Source organism: Bidens hawaiensis, unplaced genomic scaffold, assembly GCF_021521415.1.
Source record: "Bidens hawaiensis isolate Kalapana, Puna unplaced genomic scaffold, B.hawaiensis_p1.1 tig00027229_1, whole genome shotgun sequence".
NCBI lineage: Eukaryota > Viridiplantae > Streptophyta > Magnoliopsida > Asterales > Asteraceae > Bidens > Bidens hawaiensis.
In genome coordinates, this window is record NW_027494395.1 from 171,024 (window position 1) to 189,294 (window position 18,271).

An 18,271-nucleotide genomic window follows, 5' to 3' on the forward strand; every position below is an offset into this window, starting at 1 on the left:
ACACTTACACACATGTCCACAAGATTCTTTATAGCTTAATTATAGATGATGCAACGTAAGTTTTATCGTGATTAGATTATCAAAGTTTGTTCTTCCTATCATCATTTTATAAAATATATAAAATGAGACAACTTTTACTTTTTAAGTGCACAAATCTTACAAGTGATACCAGAATGCATGAATCGGGATATTATTCATTTCATTCGTGTCTTAATTATGTGTGTTTTTGAGTAAAATTAAAATTATGGACCAAAAGTAAAAATCCGACCTGCCGGATTCGAACGAGCGACCTAAGGATAGCTATGATAACACTACAGTCCTCCGCTCTACCAACTGAGCTAAGGTCGGTTTGTTGTTATTTTTTCCAATAAATTTATAAAGTTTTTGGATCTTGAATTCAACATGTGACACACACACTGTAAACCAAACAGAATCGTTTTGACCCATCACTCGACCCAGCCAACTCATTCACCTACATGATCACACCTACTTGTTAGCATCTTATCCTAATATATACTGTAGGGGGAGTAATAACCAAACCCGTTAACCGAACTCATAACAACCGAGCCAAAATTAACAGGTAATCGAATTAACCTAAAATCGGTTATCGATTATTTATTGTGTGCTCTATTAACCAAAATTAACCAAAGTGAACCATTCATATTTTCATACATATTTCTAGCTTTTAAATTTTCATTTTGTTATAAACGTGTGCATAAACATGTGCAAGTGAATGGATGAAAATTTTCAAACCAATGATACGATTTTGTTCCCTACATAGTATTTAAATATGTAATAAAATTTCTTACTCTCCTCTCAATTATCTTCAATACTTCCAAGTTTATATATTAATCTTGTTATGATTAGTGGTAAAATTATAACACATTTTAGGTACTTCATGTTTTATACTACCATTTCATGTACTTGTACCTTCATTTTATATATATTTATAACTTTATTTCAAAGTAAAAGTTTTAGCCTAAATTTGATTTGGTTATTAACTAAAATTAAGCTAGCTAAAAAATTTACTGAACAAACCAAACCGATCGATTAATCTGATTGGGGCTAATAGCCGAACCGAACTACGCACACCCCCTATATATTAACTTTTCTTTTACGATTATTATATTTTGATTTTCGTATTGCTACCACAGTATGGTATTAACACAGATAAACCCACAAAAGTTTATAGCATATAACTAACAAGCAGAATATCTCAAATCTGTTAAATGTAAGAACGATGAAATACAGATGGGAGGAATTCAGATAAATTGCTTCAGAAATTCTGTTGCCACTAATCTTCCTCTTGTGTTCATGGACAATTTCAGTTCACTTATCTCTTTATCAATATCCTGCAAATCAAGTATGTTGAATCAGTATAAGTATGGCCCGCAAAACGAAAATTTTCGGTATTTATATACTTATGAACAGGGGTGTTTATAAAACGTTCAGCTGGTTTGACATTTATACGATTTGGTTCACGGTCTGTGAATGAGATTCAATGATTCGGTCGGCAGTTGAAACTTGTAACCAACCATTGTTTAACCTCTTTTATTTATTTTTCGTCTTGGGAATATGCAGTCGTGTAAATGGTTCATATTTACGAACCAGCTTTTAATATTTACATTCTAATTCCAACTTCCCAAAGATTCAATCCATAAAGAATCATTACAAATCTTTATACTTGAAACAGTTTCTTACTTCTATATCATTATTTGAGTCAAGTTTTACAGTAAAGACTTCATTTGATTATCATAATAAAGATCATTTTCTTTTTCTTTTCGAATGGAATTCTCAATGATGTAAAGCAAATAATCTAAATAGATCGAACAATGAAAATAAATATAATTGTTAAATATTTCAATTTTCAACTTTAAAGTAAGTATGAAAACTCTTTTCACAAAAATAGAAAGACTAACGATTTTGAAAAATAAAATGAAAAGCCGCTTCAAACTTCAAACTGCTAAAATTTTAAATTTTTAATACAATCTAAAACATCTTTTAATTAGGTCAAAAGGCAATAATAAGTAAAGTAAATAGAAATCTTACTTCCATGAATTGCACAATGAAGTCAATAAGCTTATGCTTCTGCATCTCTTCACAGTGGTAATTAGTGATAAGAAAACTAATATCATAACCCTGAAATAAGGGGGAAAAGGGTCAGCAACTTTTTTTAAAAAAAATTGAAACAACAAATATATGAAAGTTAAATGACAATCATATCAAATAAAGATTTGGTAGCTTTTACACACCTGTACTGGTTTTCTCCTCAAAACTTGAAAAGCTTCCGCCCTCATTGACAAAAATCTAAGGAACTTTTTGGTTAGAATGTTTTCAAGCTCGTCTGCCTGCTTTACCTATAAACAAATCATAAAAAGAAAAGAAAATGAAAAATAACCAGTTTAACACGAATAGAATGATAACCCAATAAAAATGGAAGCAAGTATTGACTTTCTGCAAAGACAAACGATACAAAACGTTGCAAGACTCATGAGGACCTCGTTTGTTCTAAGTTCTAACTGAACTTAAAATTTTCAACAATCAATAATCTAGTTTAGTAACTTAAAGTATTTGTAGTGTAATCCCTTAATCACATCTATTTTTCAAAAAATGTTGGTAATTCGATGGAAATGATGTATTTGTGAATTTCTGTTCTCATGACCATGTGAGCAACAAAAGTTATGACATGTGAAGAGAGAAATTATTAAAAATTCACTGCAATTACCTTGAGGCTTATGCGTAGTGAATTAATAGAAGTTTCAATCAAGCATTTTTCAGCTTCATTTCGACAAATCACAACCTGAATAAGAAATATCAATATTAAAATGATGTTACAAATAAGGATATTAGTAAATGATGATAAATTACTACTGTATCCTAGAAAGTATCATCTTCCAAAAAAATGAGTCTATTTATCTCCTTGTAAGTGCACATGTCTTCCAAGTGATTATCTCATTATCCCTTGAAGTTTCTCATATGCAAAAGATTAAGAATCATTAACCTTTCGACATTGTCATATTTGGCTCTCTCCCAAACCAACTATCATTCTTGTGAAAATGGCAAACTATAATTAATTAATAATAATAATAGTAATTTGTATTAATAATAAATGCAAGGATGAGTGATTTGTTCTTACTGAATTAAGCAGAAGTTCCGGGCTGGTTCTGAAAACAGAATGAAAATCATTAACATTTTGACTTTTTGACTTTTTTCTTTATACTGCGTGCTCAAAGGCGACGCATATGTGATATTTAATAACATTACAAAATCAGCACAAAAAAAGAAGGCGGATTCAAGTATCATCTATACATACTTCATCTCAACTTCTGGTTTGTTGTGTCTTTCAACTTCTTGACAAGGAAAGTTCTGCAAGAAGAATAAAACAATACTGAGAATGTATACATTCAAACCTAAATCTAGTAGTTAAGCAGCAGTGCTAAAACCATATGTCGGTTCATGTTGTATGGATGTGTGTACATAATGCACACCACCAAATGTGTTGAATCAATTGAAGATATAGTGACTTTAATAAAAAAAATGACTAGTTACCAAAAACTTCCATTTGGCATAACAAACTAACCTGTAAACACATGGCAGCCTCTAGAGTGTTGCGTATGCAAGTCAGATACAATCTCACTGAACTCGCCTGTAAAACATGAAAAGTTAATTGCTACAAACAAATACATAATGATCCCAAATTTTGCAATAAATTTCTGAAAACAACAAACAAATGTGAACACAGTAAAAATCCCGCTCATAGTAAAGTTATTTGCACGGTCTTGGGAGGGTGGGATGATGGCAAATCTTTCCTCTCTCCCAGGAGACAGAGAGGTCAGAGGCTGCTTAGTGCTACCAGTGAGTAGGGGTGCAAATGAGCCGAGCTGCTCGAACTTGAATCGATAAGAAGCTCAAAACAAGCTGAGCCTTTTCGACCTCGAGTCGAGCCCGGGCCTCAAATAAAGCTCGTTTAGTTATCAAGCCCGAGCTCGAGCCTTATATGGGAAGCTTGCTTAGGCTAGTTGAGCCTCGTGTATTTTTAAATTTTACCTCTTTTTGACTTCTATTTATTAAGTTAGCACTTCACAGCTGAGCTCGAGCGAGCTTAAGCTCGTTCAAGGGTTTCTCAAAATATACAAATATAACAAAATATGTATATAAATTAATAAATAAATAATAAACGAGTCGAGCCCGGGCTTGAAAAAACAACTCACGGGCCGAGCTTGAGCCTGAGCCCTCATAAGTCCAAACGAGCCGAATTCGAGCCTAGTGGAGCTCGGGCTTGGCTTGGCTCGGCTCGTTTACACCCCTACCAGTGAGAGACCCCAGGTTCCAAAAACCTTTTTTTTAACTCGTAAAGTAATGCAGTCTAGATAACATAAAGTTCAGCTAAGGGAATCAAAACAACAGAACATGAAGACATAAAGTGCTAATTATAATAGTAGTAAACTACCAATAACAACAGCAAAACACAAAAGTTCAAACTTATCTCATAACCGATAAACATAAATCATCCCACTTATGCCATGATTTTTCACATAGTATTAAACAAAAGCATATAAATTCTCAATTGTTCGAAATCAGGTTCATGCACCAGGTCAAAAAAATATGTCCTGATAATCAGTAACTACTTACAGACACCGGCGGATGTAGGGAGCGCCCGGGATACCCCTCAACTTTCACATCGAAGTGCAAAATCAATTACAATTTTTCTTTTCTTCGTTTTATGTATTCGAATACCCCGTGCCCGTGACCAAATATTAAGATACCCCTAGGTCAAAATTATTTTTTTTGGGGGATAGTCCTCAAATTTTCTTCTAGATCCGCCAGTCGATATAGAAATTCATCCTTTGTAACAATTTACAGTTATCGGAAGCTCGATGTTAGATTAAAAACAGTCTCTATGGTAGATCAAACACATGAATTATTCCAGATACACACTGATGAATATACTACTAGACTACATTTTGTTCTTCTAATTGGTTATCCCGAATAATAATTTAATACGCTTATGAACGATGACTGTGTTGATAGGTAACACCTATATGTATAATATATTAAATTCAAGTTAATTAGATCCACACCGGATGCAAATTCAGATGAACATATGCGGAAATGAAATATAAAAATAAATAAATAAATAATAAATGAAACGGATTCAATAAACCTAGGGTTTAAATTGAAGCGTGTGTGAAAGTAAAACTGATGATGTAACACACACTTACCATAGATTGAATTAATATGAAATGTGTAGAAGAAGACTATGGATCGAAATGAGTTGTACGTTTGATCTCGAATTCAAAAGACTGAAGCATAAAAGGTTAAGAAAAATTATAAGAAACCAAAAAGGTAGAGTTTTGAGAGAAAAACAAAAATCCGACCTGCCGGATTCGAACCAGCGACCTAAGGATGGCTATGTTAACACTACAGTCCTCCGCTCTACCAACTGAGCTAAGGTCGGTTTGCTATTAACCCTTTTAAGAATGGATGATATCAAACTTCACAAACTAATAGTTCATGCTTAGAATGTGGCAAATGATGTTTCTAACTTACATATTTACAATCTCACTCATATAAACATGTATGCTTTAAAAGATGCAAAACAATAAACCAAGTATGGATGTTGGCTATTATTATTATTATTATTTAACAATAATTAAACCTCTGTTAAGAAAAAGAGCCAACCTGTAGCAGATAATTTGTACAAAATGATACAACCACCCCTAGCTAATAGTAATGACAAAAAACATGATAGAGGTCACAGTCACACGTCATATCATTATCATAGCCACATCCACCCTTACACCAATCCTATCTACCATTAGGGTCGTCTTCGAAATTCCAAGTATCGTGCTACTATTAAAAAATTGTCCATGTAATTTTTTCCCGATGATGGATCAATATACAAATAGAAATGAACCAATATTGATCCATGAACATACGAGAAGGCGAATATTTTCAAGGCTGCTTGTTGTGAGCTAACGCCGACGACATTCACCCCCTCCACGTCCTCACCCTATCCAACCCTTCCACGGTTAACCCATTAGTTAGTGTGTATCGTCCCACAACAACCAGCATAATAAAGACAAGGTTAATTTTATAACTCAGTAATTAATCATTCACCATTATGTCTTGTTGTCACTTACTATATAAGTTAACCAAACAGCCTCGTAGATCCCATGTTCCAGGTCGTACTTTTGTAGGTAACTCGATGGTGACTGACTGACAACGTGCTGCTAGATCCTTCAACCTTGCTTTTAAGTCTCGTCGTCATCTTGGAGCTTAATTATAATAATAATTATTATTAATAAATCACCATAAAAACCCCAATTTATGTTTTAATTCCAATCAACAACTACACACCCAGTGATCCAGTTTACCCACTCATGTTTCTCAAGTTTCAATGAGGAGGTAATTAATAAATCCAATTGAAGTAAACCCTAATTGATCTTTATTCAAATTATTATTATTATTATTATTATTATGTTAATAAATAATTTTAGTGGGTTTTTTGGATCTAAAGCAGGGGTGGTGGTGAAGGAATAATGTTTAAGAGATCTAATTATAATCGACACCAGAAAATTAAAGGCTTGTTGATCAGATTCAAGATTGCAGCTGTTTTGCTTGTGGCTTTGATCATCTACTTGTTGTTCTTCTCTAGTAAGATCAAACACGTACAACCACAACCCCCATCTGAGGTCAGTTCATATTTTAATTCATTCACTTTAAAGTTTTAACCTTTATATGTTTAATTCGTGTTCTAGTGCCAGTGTTTTATGTTGGATCATGAATTATAAGCTTTTCTTTAGTTGTTAATTGTGGGTTTTAGGGGATTTGGGTGTTAATCGTGTCAGGTTGAGGTTGACGGGTTGCCCCGAACATGACCCGTATTTTTATTTGGGTTGAAAACATCAACCCTAGCGCGGATACACTTAAAGTCGTGCTACCCGCACAGTGCATGTTTAACCAATTTATCCAAACGTGTCTTAATGGGTTGGCAGGTTGTATTGTTTAAACTGAACACAACCCGTATTTTTATTTGTGTTAGATGCATTAACCCTAGCCCACAGTTCACTGATTAATTTTGGGCTAATTGGTCAACGGTCAAATCCGGCCAAAATCAGGATTAATGGACTTTTCTGATGAGGTTCTGGCCAAAATCGGCGGTTTCCGCCCAAAACATGGCCCACCCAGTTTTTAAACGAGTTAGATGTGCCAACCCAAAACATGATTATTTTATTGTCGTGTTGTGTCGGAAATTGCCACCCCTAGTTTGGATGTGATTATTTAAGGTTGTTTGGATTGTAAACAGATCATTGATTTGTTTAGCCCTATATAAAGTTATTCGTAAATCTTCGTAGTTTGACTTGGGCTTGACTTTATTACAGCAGATTAGTGTGCAAAAGCTATGGGATACTGCTGATTCTGGCGGTTGGAGGCCGTCGTCCACTCCTAGATCTAACTGGCATCGTATGTGTTCTTGGAGACCCTAATGTACTTGCCTGCATTTGTTGTAACATGTTACCTTAAATGACGTTTTGATTTATGGTCAGCTCCTCCGAATGAGAGCAATGGGTTTCTGCGTGTTCGTTGTAATGGTGGTTTAAATCAGCAGCGCACCGCGGTATGTTTATTATTCTCATGCTATATAAAAAAATTATGCCTTACTAAATCTTTTGTGTTTATTGTCTCCCACAATTATTAGTGTGTTTGCGTGATTATTAAATACAGAAGTGGCAATTTTAACCGGTTTACTTGTTAATGAGTCGATTTGGGTTATGCTTTATCTATAACGGGTGAAAAGTTTCATAAAGTGCATGCTCAGTGCATACAACCCTTTAAACCGCTTTTATAAAAAAATTCAGATTATTTAAGTGTAGCAATATAGAGTTAGGTGTCATATTTACGTAATTAATTATTTATAAACTATTATAATAAAATGGACAAATTGTCGGATTAGTAAAGTTATATAGATTAATAGTGACTACAATCATATGAAGTTAATGACGTACGAATTATATGATTATATGTAGATATGTAATGCGGTTCTTGCTGCCCGAATTATGAATGCTACCCTTGTGCTGCCCGAGCTTGATACAAATTCCTATTGGCATGATGACAGGTATCTTTATTCGTTACTCCTCCGCCCCAAAAACAAATGCAGACATTTGATTGACTGACCGCGTAGTTACAGTCATACCCGTACTAATAAAGAAAGTAGTTGCATTTTGTTTGGGCCTTTGGGGCAGGGTTAATACTCGGGCTAAAAAAATCAAGAAATTTTAATTACTATTTCTTCAATATGAACAGTGGTTTTCAAGGTATATATGATGTTGACTATTTCATCAAGGCATTGCGGTATGATGTTCGTGTTGTTGAAAGCATCCCCGAGATTAGGAAACATGGAAGGACAAAGAAGATAAAAGCTTTTCAGGTATCTTTGTTTCACACATAAATATAATTACTTTCTACTTGTTTTCTTTTCCTCAATATTCATACTCAATATGGGTGTGCATGACTCGATTTTGGGCTCAATCCAAACCAAAAACTGAAAATTCGTGTTTAAGTTTTTGAAAACCATTCATTTCAGTTTTCTTATTCTGGTTTGGGGTTTGGTTCTGTTTTTCGGTTTTATCATTTGGGCTTGAAATTTTTGGGCTGGAAAAAGAGGGCTCCAAATAATGAATTTGGGCCTACATCTTTTTGTTAGTTACTGATTAATTGATTATTTTACATTTGGGCTAATGTATTTAGATTACTATATTTATTTAATTTTTATAAATTACTTAACATTATAAATGAAAATCCATACATTCGGTTTTTTTGCTTTTAATTACATGCAAAACCAGATTCGAATCAAAATTTCGGTTCTTACGAAACCATACAACCATCCCGTCGGTATTTTTTCTGGGTTCGCTTTTTCGGGTTCGGATCAGTTATTTCGGTTTCATCCGCACTCCTCATATGCAATGCAATACACACGTTTTGTGGTTTTAATCATACTCTTTTTTTTGTTATTTTTTATTTTTTCATAATACTTGAACACTAAAATTTTCAATTATTTATTTTTATAGATTCGGCCGCCTAGAGACGCGCCTATAAGTTGGTATACATCGGTTGCTTTGGAGAAAATGAAGGAACATGGTGCTATTTATCTGACACCATTTGCTCATCGATTAGCGGAAGAGATTGATAACCCTGAATATCAACGGTTGAGATGCAGAGTCAACTATCATGCTCTTAGATTTAAGCCACATATCATGCAATTAAGCCAATCAATAGTTGCTAAGCTTCGTTCACAAGGTCACTTCATGTCAATACATCTCCGGTTTGAAAAGGATATGTTGGCATTTGCCGGGCAAGTTCACTATTCGGTCATCAAGTTCTTGTTTAAGATTTCAACCCGTTTATTTATAAACGGAAACGGGTTGATTTGGGTTGTTTTTATATCCCAAACGAGTCATAATTTTTTTATGGCCAAAGTTGGTAATGGGTGGAACAGGTTACAAGTCATTAGAGATTAGAGTATATAATATATACTTAATGCTTACAACCTCCTAAAGCGTTTTTATTCATTCATTTAGATTATTTTTCTAATAATAATAATATTTTATTGTAATCATAATAAACACATTTAATTTACAAAAAGTTTGTAAAAAAAACAACAAAAATTTGCTTGTTAGCTCAACCCGTTTGAACCCAACCCGACCCATTCTACGATGATCCATTCATCAAGAACCCATTTTGATTTGTAACAATATTGCTTTGTTTATTTTGCAGGTGTTTTGACATATTTTCTCCTCATGAACAAAAGATATTAATGAAATATCGAAAGGAAAACTTTGCTGACAAGAAGCTTGTTTATAATGAAAGAAGGGCTATTGGTAAATGCCCTTTAACTCCAGAAGAGGTACATTTTGTTTCTTATTTTCCCTACAAAATTATAAATGTGGATACCGGGCACGTTTTTTTATGTTTTATCTTTAACGGGCCAAACGGGTTATGCCAAAAGATTTAACTAAATAGAACTGTTAAAAGTCATTTGAAGTGTTCAAATCCTTAAAAGAAAAAACCTAAATCACTTTTATTAAAAAAAAATGATTTTTTGGATTGTTTTATCACGGGTCGACCTGTTTATTTCTTAGAACGTGTTTTATGTTATAAATTAAATTGGTTGAGCATCTTATACAATTTTTAAAACTTAAAACAGAATTTGTCAAGATTTTAATTAAAATGTAATTACTTTTAACACATTTTTACTTTTTATTGTAAAAGTGTAAATTTAGAGTATTAATATGCAGGAAAAGTAAATAATTTAAAAATTCGTGTTAAACGTGTCATGTTGTGTCAGCCCGCAATTATTCATCTTGTGTTCGGGCTCATATGTTTGACATGACTTTTGGGTTCGTCTCAGGTTGGACGTGTGAACATGACCCGTTTAGCAACCCTAACTTTTTGTTCCATATATTTATTATTATTTTTACATATTGCATCTGCTTTCACAGGTCGGTCTTGTTTTACGTGCAATGGGATTCAACAACTCGACCCGAATATACCTTGCAGCAGGTGACTTATTTGGCGGTGAGCGGTTCATGAAACCGTTCAGGGCCATGTTCCCACTGCTCGAGAACCACAGCAGCGTTGAGTCATCTGCTGACTTAACCGATAATACACAAGGCTTAACGGGCTCAGCTGTTGACTACATGGTTTGTCTTTTATCAGACATTTTCATGCCAACATATGACGGGCCAAGCAACTTTGCTAATAACCTTTTGGGCCACCGCCTCTACTATGGGTTCCGGACCAATATCCGGCCCGATCGAAAAGGTTTAGCCCCGATTTTTATTAAACGTGAAGCCGGTCGTGTTGATGGTTTTGAAGAGGCGGTTAGGCGTGTGATGATGAAAACAAACTTTGGTGGGGCCCATAAGCGAGTTCCGCCAGAATCTTTTTATACGAATTCTTGGCCCGAGTGTTTTTGTCAAGTATCTGCGTCGAATGTTGACGATAAATGCCCGCCTGATAATATGATGGAGATATTGGAAAGTCGGTTGGAGAGGGAAACGACGAATGTGACCTCCATTGGTGATGAATAGTGGAGTGTTAGTTAGATAGTAGATACGGTCAAAGGTTTAATCGGTTGTTTTATATCTTTTGCAAGTGAAAATGATAATGCCAGGCTGCAATGAAGAGGGTTTGTTAACATTTACCGTAGAATCTGAGGTAAGTTCTTTTTTTTCCTCTCTTTTTTGTTTTATCTTGTATGACTTATTTACCTGTTTTGTGGGGTCGATTTTAATTTTGGTTGGGTTATGTTTATATCTAATGAATCAAACGGGTAAACCTAAAACGTCAAGATCAGAACAATACAGGTAAGTAACATTATAATGTATTCTTGTTACAGCAATATTGTTTATTAAAGAAAACATTAGTTTCACAAACATATATTTTTCATAATCTTATTTAACCCAAATTATTTATTAAAAATCAGACGATAAGTGTTTTCTTCAGGCCAAACGACTCGTCCAACTGTATTAAAAGTGATGTTATATGTTTATGGGCTGAACACAATTAGTGTGTGAACAAATATAAAAAATTCAGTTTGCTTAAAAATTTGGGTATAAATGTAATGGTTATTGTTTTTCCGCCATATCTTATTATTTTATGTACATGGAAAGGTGTTATTTATGGTTGATGTTGATATCAGTTTCTGGCAGCAAAACATGAGCATATGATAGGATGATTACAAAACTTACTGAGCATAATATAATACACTTCTTGGATGGGAGAAAGCAGCATGGAATTTCTTTGTTTTTATAGTTTGTATCAAGAATTTCACATTACACCACACATAGTTACTGTATCCTAACTAACTATTTGAAGGGTTAATCATAATAGTTAACAAGTGAAAGGGTTAAATGGTTAAATCAAGAAAGAAGAGGGTTAAAGATTTAAAGTTGGTGATAAAGATAACCAAGAACGAAAATATACGAAGTTTGAGATGTTTAAAACACAACTCAAAACACATAATAAAATAAAATAGAGGTGTAGGGTCATTGTGTTTTATGTGGTTTTCAATCTTAATAATATTGCGTGCGTCGCTCAATCCGATTGATTCCAACACTGCTACCATTATTTAAATAACCTGTCAAATGGATTAGGTTATGCCTACAATACAAAGTATCAATATCAAACACATTACATGTACCACTTAAATATAATAAATAAACTTACAACTCAAAGTCAACTGAGGAAAATAAAACTTACAACCCAACTTTGTCCCATATTAATCGTGTGATAAAATACGAAAATTCCTCTACTAATACTTATTAACAGATGTACAGAACATGGATTATGCAATAATATAATCAAGAACGTAGTTTGTTGGCAACATAAAGCAAATGACTAATATTTGTTGACGGATAACTTTGGAGCAACTTGAGATTTGCAGTGAAATCACCTGCCAGTAAACGCCTCCTAACAATAATCAGCATCGCGCAACATACCCGAAGCAACGTTTCCTGCAATTTTCCACATTTATAAATTTTCACTTTTTTCAACTATCAAATCACAAAATATGATTCAAAATCTCAGGCTGCAAAATAGACGGATAAGGCAACTCAACTATAGGTAGGGGTATAAATTTCTAACACGATATTCAAAGGTATAAGTTTAATCTAAATGCCTTCAGGTTACTTTCCGGTCCAACCCAGATGAAAGAGAACTGAAAATTATGTTTTATAATTTAAAGTTTAAATGAAGTTTTTTTATATTACATTTGTATCTTTAATTGTAAATTTGTAATATTAAAGTGAAAAATAAACAAAACTAGAAATCTGGTTAAACAGGCCGTGTTTGTGTCAGTCCATGTATAAACATGTCGTGCTCGAGTTCATGTCTGACATGATTCTTGGATTCGTGTTGGGTCCCACCTATCAACCCGTGAACATGACCCGTTTAACACCCCTAACTATATGTCCCCAAAACGGGTACCCTTTTTAGGCAGGTAATCATTTTGAATTTCACAAATAACCTATATTATATTAAAATGCATTTTTAATAGAAGGTTATAACATCAAACCATCAGCCTGTTTTTACATTATAAGAAAAATAATTAATTCATTTAATTCACTTGGCCCATCAGCAGTAAATGTAAGCCAGTTATACACAAGTGGGCCAAAAAATAGCGCATTAACTAACCTGGGGACCTTCTGGGTCACTTAAGAGTGTGTCCCATATGTGAAGAATGTCAGCAAAATTGAATTCTTGGGTCAACAGAAGTGTGATCCATCTAAATGCATAGAACTGTGGATTCACCTGTCATTACAAAAAAATAAATGATACATATTATGATATGTATACATATTATAGTTATAAATATACAAACATATATATAATTAATACATAAATAATATATCTGGGCTCGAGCTCGCTTACACCCTAGTCTCAAACACCCGAGAATTATAAAAGTTACTTACTTTGGTTGTGAGTTCAAGATGTCGCCATAGCTCCTCATCATGATGTTTCAAGAGCTGTGACATCTTTGTAATGGTTGAACGAATGCCAACGACACTATTATCAAGCTGCTTACAGAAATTATCTCTGCAGTTGCTTAACAATTCCACAAAACAAAAGAATGTATCTGCTTCAGCATTTGCCTGCATAAGTTTTACATTTAGAAATATAGGTAATCATTTAAAAGTGAAAGAAAAAATATACACTTATACACATAAACTTACCGCAAAGTCCTCATTGGAGTCATTCTTGAAAACATAGAATAAAGGAGCCAAAACTTCATTCATTCCTTGCACATATCTTATGCCTGGGTTCAGCTTTGCGTATATAATAAGAATATTTTTCAAAGCTTCCTGAAAGTACAAGACAATATATGGGTCAAGAAAGTTCTGTGTCGGTTTGTTTTAGTAGTAATGTGTTCATTATGGCTGGAAAGATGATATTATTATGATATTTATCTCAACCTTTAAATAAAACAATTTAGCAGGTTCAAGGTTGTAAGTACTGAATATAGTAGCCTTGTAGACGATCCAAATGGACACAAACAGGGCATGTTCTTGTTCGTTTGTTTTACTTTAACTGAACATACGATCGAACAAGAACAATTAAACGAACGATTTTTCTTGTTCATGTTTGTTCATTAAGAAATGAAGATATCCGTGCTCATTCTTTTTGTTCGTTCATTAACAGTATCAACGAACGGTTCACGAACGAGCATAATTGAACATAGATGAACAAACATGACCGAGCTAAAGCCGGTTAAAATAATGTGAAGAACAGTGTGTTGGGCTTAACCGCATGAAAAGTTATCAAAACTAAACTAAGTTATAATGGGCCTAAAAATTTTGAATGAGGATATTAACAAACGTAAACGAACAAACATAAATTAAAGAACCTAAATAAACGAACCAGAAATGTGTTCATGTTCCTTCATTCAACTATATGAACAAAAATTTATGTTCATGTTCTTTCGTTTATTAAATAAACTTACCGCCAAACGGTTCACGAACTATTCACTAAAGATTTAGTTTGTTTACAAGCCTAGAAAATATACTTTGGGGCTTGGGCTATTTCCAACTGTTTAACATGGTTCTCTTTAAGCTAACGTCTTTTATTTAACCCGTTTGAGATAAAGTCAACACAAAAATGTAAAAGATTTGATCGGTTACCTGATTAGCTTGAGCAGAAGCCGAGTCACCAGAGAAAAAATGCATGTCTGGATGTGTGCGCTTCACATCACGGTCTATCTGTTCAATGATCTCAGTGTCCTACAATTAACGCAAGTAATAAAAATTAACCGGATGATTATATATGGCCATTTTGAGCTGGTGACTTATAGTGGGTTGATTTAGGTAATGGTTTATCTTAACATGTCAAATACTTAAAAATCTAGCTAAGGAAACAGGTTGAACAAATCGGAAGTCGCTTCACTTGTATTATTATTGCATAAAGCCTTCTAGATCAACTTCCTAATTAATTCAGATTGTTATTGTTATAATAAAGGGTGGAAATTATAGTTAACACTCTCTTTATTTACTCAATATCATTCAAGTAAAGTAGTTCAATACTAAGCTTGAAAAATCAGAATATTATGCTGAAGCACATACCTGAAAGAATTGATTCCAGACACTTGTTTCCCCTAGACTCAGAGGATGCTCCCCCTCAGGTATCTCTGACCTTGGGAGTAAACCCTTGTCTTCACCATTTTGAGAAGATGTAGACTCTTCCATTTTCCTAGTGATTTCTGACTGACTAGCCACAGAGATATTAATAATCCCGAATTTGAAAAAATAAATAAAACTTTGAAAAGCAATACAAGTTCAATGACTAATCCCTATATTTAGTTATGTACTTAATATATAGCTCATATATAACACAAAACAATCATGAAATAAAGTCTTTTAGCTAAAACTTACTGGATTCTTCAATATATCCTCTTTAAAGTTCTTGTACTGAGACCTTTTCTTGGCCAATTCTGATGGCCAAAGCGCCTTGTCTCGGGGGAGATATCCTAACAACAGCTGTAAACATGAACATGTTACAAATTAAACAAGACGCAGCAAGAAATGAAAAAAGTTAATAATGTTGTTAAGCATAACAACTACAGAAAACTCATTTTCATGATATCCTAAAACTTATCTTTTATAACAATATCTTCAACAGAAAAATAAATATAAGTTGAGTCAAACCTTCCACACAGTAGAACGAATACCACCACCATCTGGAATACCAAGTGAAGCAAGTCTTTGCAGCTCTCCCATATTTATAGTCTTCTTTGAAATCTACATTACACAGAAGCAAACATATCAACTGAATTAATTGCTAATTCAACAGATTTGCATGTTACCATTAGTAAATTCTCTCGTTCCTTCATAATTTCAACACACTCAAATTACAACTACACACAACTAATGCCAGTCAATTTTTCAATCTCAACAACAATAAAACAGAATAAACCTAAAATAACTCCATTTGCAACAGTTTCTAAGAAGTAAACAGATCAACTAATCTAACGGATACCATTACTAATTATCTTGTTCCTTCATAATTTCAACACAATCACACTCAAATTACAATAGCACACAACTAATGCCAGTCAATCATTCAATCTCAACATTAACAAAACATAATAAACCTATCATAACTGCAATTGCATCAAATAATAATATAGAACTGACATTTAGATTATAACTACATATGTAAACAATTTCAAACCTCCTGAATTCTCTTATTCCTTCTTAACTTCAACAATCACACTTAAATTACAATAACACACAATTAATATTCTCTTAACTATTCGATCTCCACAAAAACCTAACATAACTGCAATTGCATCATCAAATAATAATATAGAACCGTCCTTTTGATTAAAACTGTGTATGTAAACAATTTCGAACCTCCTGAACTCTCTAGCTCCTTCACAATTTCAACAAAATCACACTTAAATCACAACTAACATTCTATTAATTATTCAATCTCAACAACAACAAAACAAACTAAACCTAACATAACCGCAACTGCATCAAACAATAATACAAAACCTACATTTCAATTATAACTGCATATGTAAACACTTAATTTACAACAACTAATGTTCAGTCAATTATTCAATCTCATCAACAACAAAACAAAATAAACCTAACCTAACTGAAACTGCGTCAAATAATAATAATAATTATAACTGCATAAGTAAACAATTCCTTACCTCCTGTAACAGCTGCGCCTGACGAGACGCATCTTCACGCGGACTAATCTCATTATCACTACTTCCACCACTACTCACCACCGGATCTGTAACCTCCGGTCTGGAAACCGGTCCAGCCGGCGGTTTCGTTCTAATTACACCGGGAGACGGAGGCGATTCACGCGGTTCCTTCACAGACGCATTAGAATTAGAAGAACTAGTAACGGAAGTGTGATTAGTACCGGTGCGATCGTCGTTCGACGGAGATTGAGATGACGATTGAGGTTTGGGAGGTGGCGGAGTGGTGGTGGTGGACGGAGAGGACCACATGGAGCTGTTGAGCCACTCCGGAACTCGTTTGTTCACCATATTGTTGGTTCGATTGATCGATTTGGTGTGTGTGTGTGCGCGCGCTTTTGACAGATTTGAGAATTGGGGGTTTGTGTGATCGTCTTCTTCGTGGAAGGAAGTCACGTGGTTACGTCGGGTGTTTAATTTGAGTGTTAGATAGTAAGATGAGCTCGGTACCGAACTGGTATTTGATGAATTATCTGATCTTGAGTTTGTCAAAAACTCGGTGTCAATAGCGGTATCGAAAATTCTCGGTTTAGTACTGGTGTTAGGCATAAATTCGGTAAATAACAATACCGATATTGATCCTGATTTTTTTAAAAATTTGGCACCGGTACTGAAATACGTGTTTCGGTACCGGTACCAAAATACGTGTTTCGGTTGTTAATACTTGTGACTATTTGCTCATCCATAGTTAGATGTGATTGGATTAATTTTAGTGGCATGGTCTGGTCACCTGGGTACATCTGTTGGCAAAAGGTCATTCATCGTGACCGTAGTCATTGTTGTTGACCGGCCCGTCGCAAGTTTCAGGGGAAACCTACCATCCGAAGGCCCACTATTGTAAAACCACTAGCTCACGTACAATATTTTTGTCATGAAAGAGACTCGAACCGACGACCTTCACTGTAGAAAGTCACTAGGAGTCTAGGATACCATAATTATTATATAGTTACATAGATAGCCATGAAACAAATGAACTGTATTTAGTTTATAGTCATATAAATGATGGAAGACGAAGATGATTCACATATTGGTTTTATCTTCATGTATTATTATTAGAGTATCATTATTCGATATGGAAACAATTATTGGAGTATGAGAACTACCTTTTTCCTATTTAACGTTGAAAATTTCAATTTTTTGAGCATCGACAAAATAAACTCCTTAAAAGTAATATAATGAGATGTAATCTATATGAAAATGGTTAGTGGGAGTGGTGATCTATTCACTAGAACAATATCAGATTTGTTTCATGATCATAAAAGTAGTTGCTTATGTTCGATTTGTAGTGTCTACGTCAACAACATTTGAGTGGTGGCGGGTCTTTACGAACTACCGCCTTGTTAGGGGACGCGTTAGGAATGTTGATGACCATCAAATAGTTTTTATTGGTGTGACTAGTAGAACTTCAATATTATACTGGATGCACTCTATTGAAAGATCTGCTTCATATTTTGGCCATTTTCGGGGGTGTTTGAGATTGCTTATTTTCACCAACTT

The 18,271-nt window shown here is 34.1% G+C and overlaps 3 protein-coding genes and 2 non-coding genes across 7 annotated transcripts; 1 reads left to right on the plus strand and 4 right to left on the minus strand.

Moving 5' to 3' along the window:
* Positions 1–262: 262 nt before the first annotated feature.
* On the minus strand, positions 263–348 carry TRNAY-GUA (transfer RNA tyrosine (anticodon GUA)). The gene is given in 2 exon segments: positions 263–298; positions 312–348. It is a non-coding gene; the product is annotated as a tRNA-Tyr (tRNA).
* An 839-nt stretch (positions 349–1,187) lies between these two features.
* LOC143574980 (actin-related protein 2/3 complex subunit 4-like) lies at positions 1,188–5,301 on the minus strand. Its single transcript, XM_077059464.1, has 8 exons — positions 5,223–5,301; positions 3,581–3,646; positions 3,314–3,366; positions 3,137–3,164; positions 2,726–2,800; positions 2,253–2,357; positions 2,050–2,139; positions 1,188–1,352 (listed from the first exon to the last, which is right to left on the minus strand). The coding sequence occupies exons 1-8, from the start codon at positions 5,223–5,225 to the stop codon at positions 1,263–1,265; spliced, it is 510 nt and encodes a 169-aa protein (XP_076915579.1). The 5' UTR covers positions 5,226–5,301; the 3' UTR covers positions 1,188–1,262.
* Positions 5,302–5,372: 71 nt separating this feature from the next.
* Positions 5,373–5,458, minus strand: TRNAY-GUA (transfer RNA tyrosine (anticodon GUA)). Its single transcript is given in 2 exon segments — positions 5,373–5,408; positions 5,422–5,458. It is a non-coding gene; the product is annotated as a tRNA-Tyr (tRNA).
* An 873-nt stretch (positions 5,459–6,331) lies between these two features.
* On the plus strand, positions 6,332–11,976 carry LOC143574967 (O-fucosyltransferase 1-like). Of its 3 annotated transcripts, none has more exons than XM_077059454.1 (10): positions 6,332–6,408; positions 6,524–6,695; positions 7,386–7,467; positions 7,551–7,621; positions 8,031–8,119; positions 8,308–8,431; positions 9,072–9,355; positions 9,778–9,907; positions 10,503–11,220; positions 11,705–11,976. In XM_077059454.1, the coding sequence occupies exons 1-9, from the start codon at positions 6,401–6,403 to the stop codon at positions 11,091–11,093; spliced, it is 1,551 nt and encodes a 516-aa protein (XP_076915569.1). In that variant the 5' UTR covers positions 6,332–6,400; the 3' UTR covers positions 11,094–11,220; positions 11,705–11,976. The 3 variants fall into 3 exon arrangements, with proteins under 3 accessions (XP_076915569.1, XP_076915571.1, XP_076915570.1); XM_077059456.1 differs by having other exon boundaries at positions 7,389–7,467; XM_077059455.1 differs by lacking the exon at positions 11,705–11,976 and having other exon boundaries at positions 10,503–11,382.
* Positions 11,977–12,041: 65 nt separating this feature from the next.
* Positions 12,042–17,087, minus strand: LOC143574968 (uncharacterized). Its single transcript, XM_077059457.1, has 9 exons — positions 16,718–17,087; positions 15,702–15,794; positions 15,429–15,533; positions 15,120–15,260; positions 14,682–14,780; positions 13,737–13,865; positions 13,476–13,655; positions 13,198–13,314; positions 12,042–12,518 (listed from the first exon to the last, which is right to left on the minus strand). The coding sequence occupies exons 1-9, from the start codon at positions 17,063–17,065 to the stop codon at positions 12,366–12,368; spliced, it is 1,365 nt and encodes a 454-aa protein (XP_076915572.1). The 5' UTR covers positions 17,066–17,087; the 3' UTR covers positions 12,042–12,365.
* Positions 17,088–18,271: the final 1,184 nt, after the last annotated feature.

Bases quoted from the DNA above. Each gene is read 5' to 3' on its own strand.
- LOC143574980 (XM_077059464.1), bottom strand. The intron at 2,140-2,252 runs GTGTGTAAAAGC...CCCTTATTTCAG, and splicing joins TGAGGAGAAAACCAGTACAG to GGTTATGATATTAGTTTTCT. The intron at 1,353-2,049 runs GTAAGATTTCTA...CTTGATTTGCAG, and splicing joins TCATTGTGCAATTCATGGAA to GATATTGATAAAGAGATAAG.
- LOC143574967 (XM_077059454.1), top strand. The intron at 6,696-7,385 runs GTCAGTTCATAT...ACTTTATTACAG, and splicing joins AACCACAACCCCCATCTGAG to CAGATTAGTGTGCAAAAGCT. The intron at 8,432-9,071 runs GTATCTTTGTTT...TTATTTTTATAG, and splicing joins AGAAGATAAAAGCTTTTCAG to ATTCGGCCGCCTAGAGACGC.
- LOC143574968 (XM_077059457.1), bottom strand. From the start codon at position 17,065: ATGGTGAACAAACGAGTTCCGGAGTGGCTCAACAGCTCCATGTGGTCC. The intron at 14,781-15,119 runs GTATGTGCTTCA...CGTTAATTGTAG, and splicing joins TCTGGAATCAATTCTTTCAG to GACACTGAGATCATTGAACA. The intron at 12,519-13,197 runs GTTAGTTAATGC...GGAAAATTGCAG, and splicing joins GTGACCCAGAAGGTCCCCAG to GAAACGTTGCTTCGGGTATG.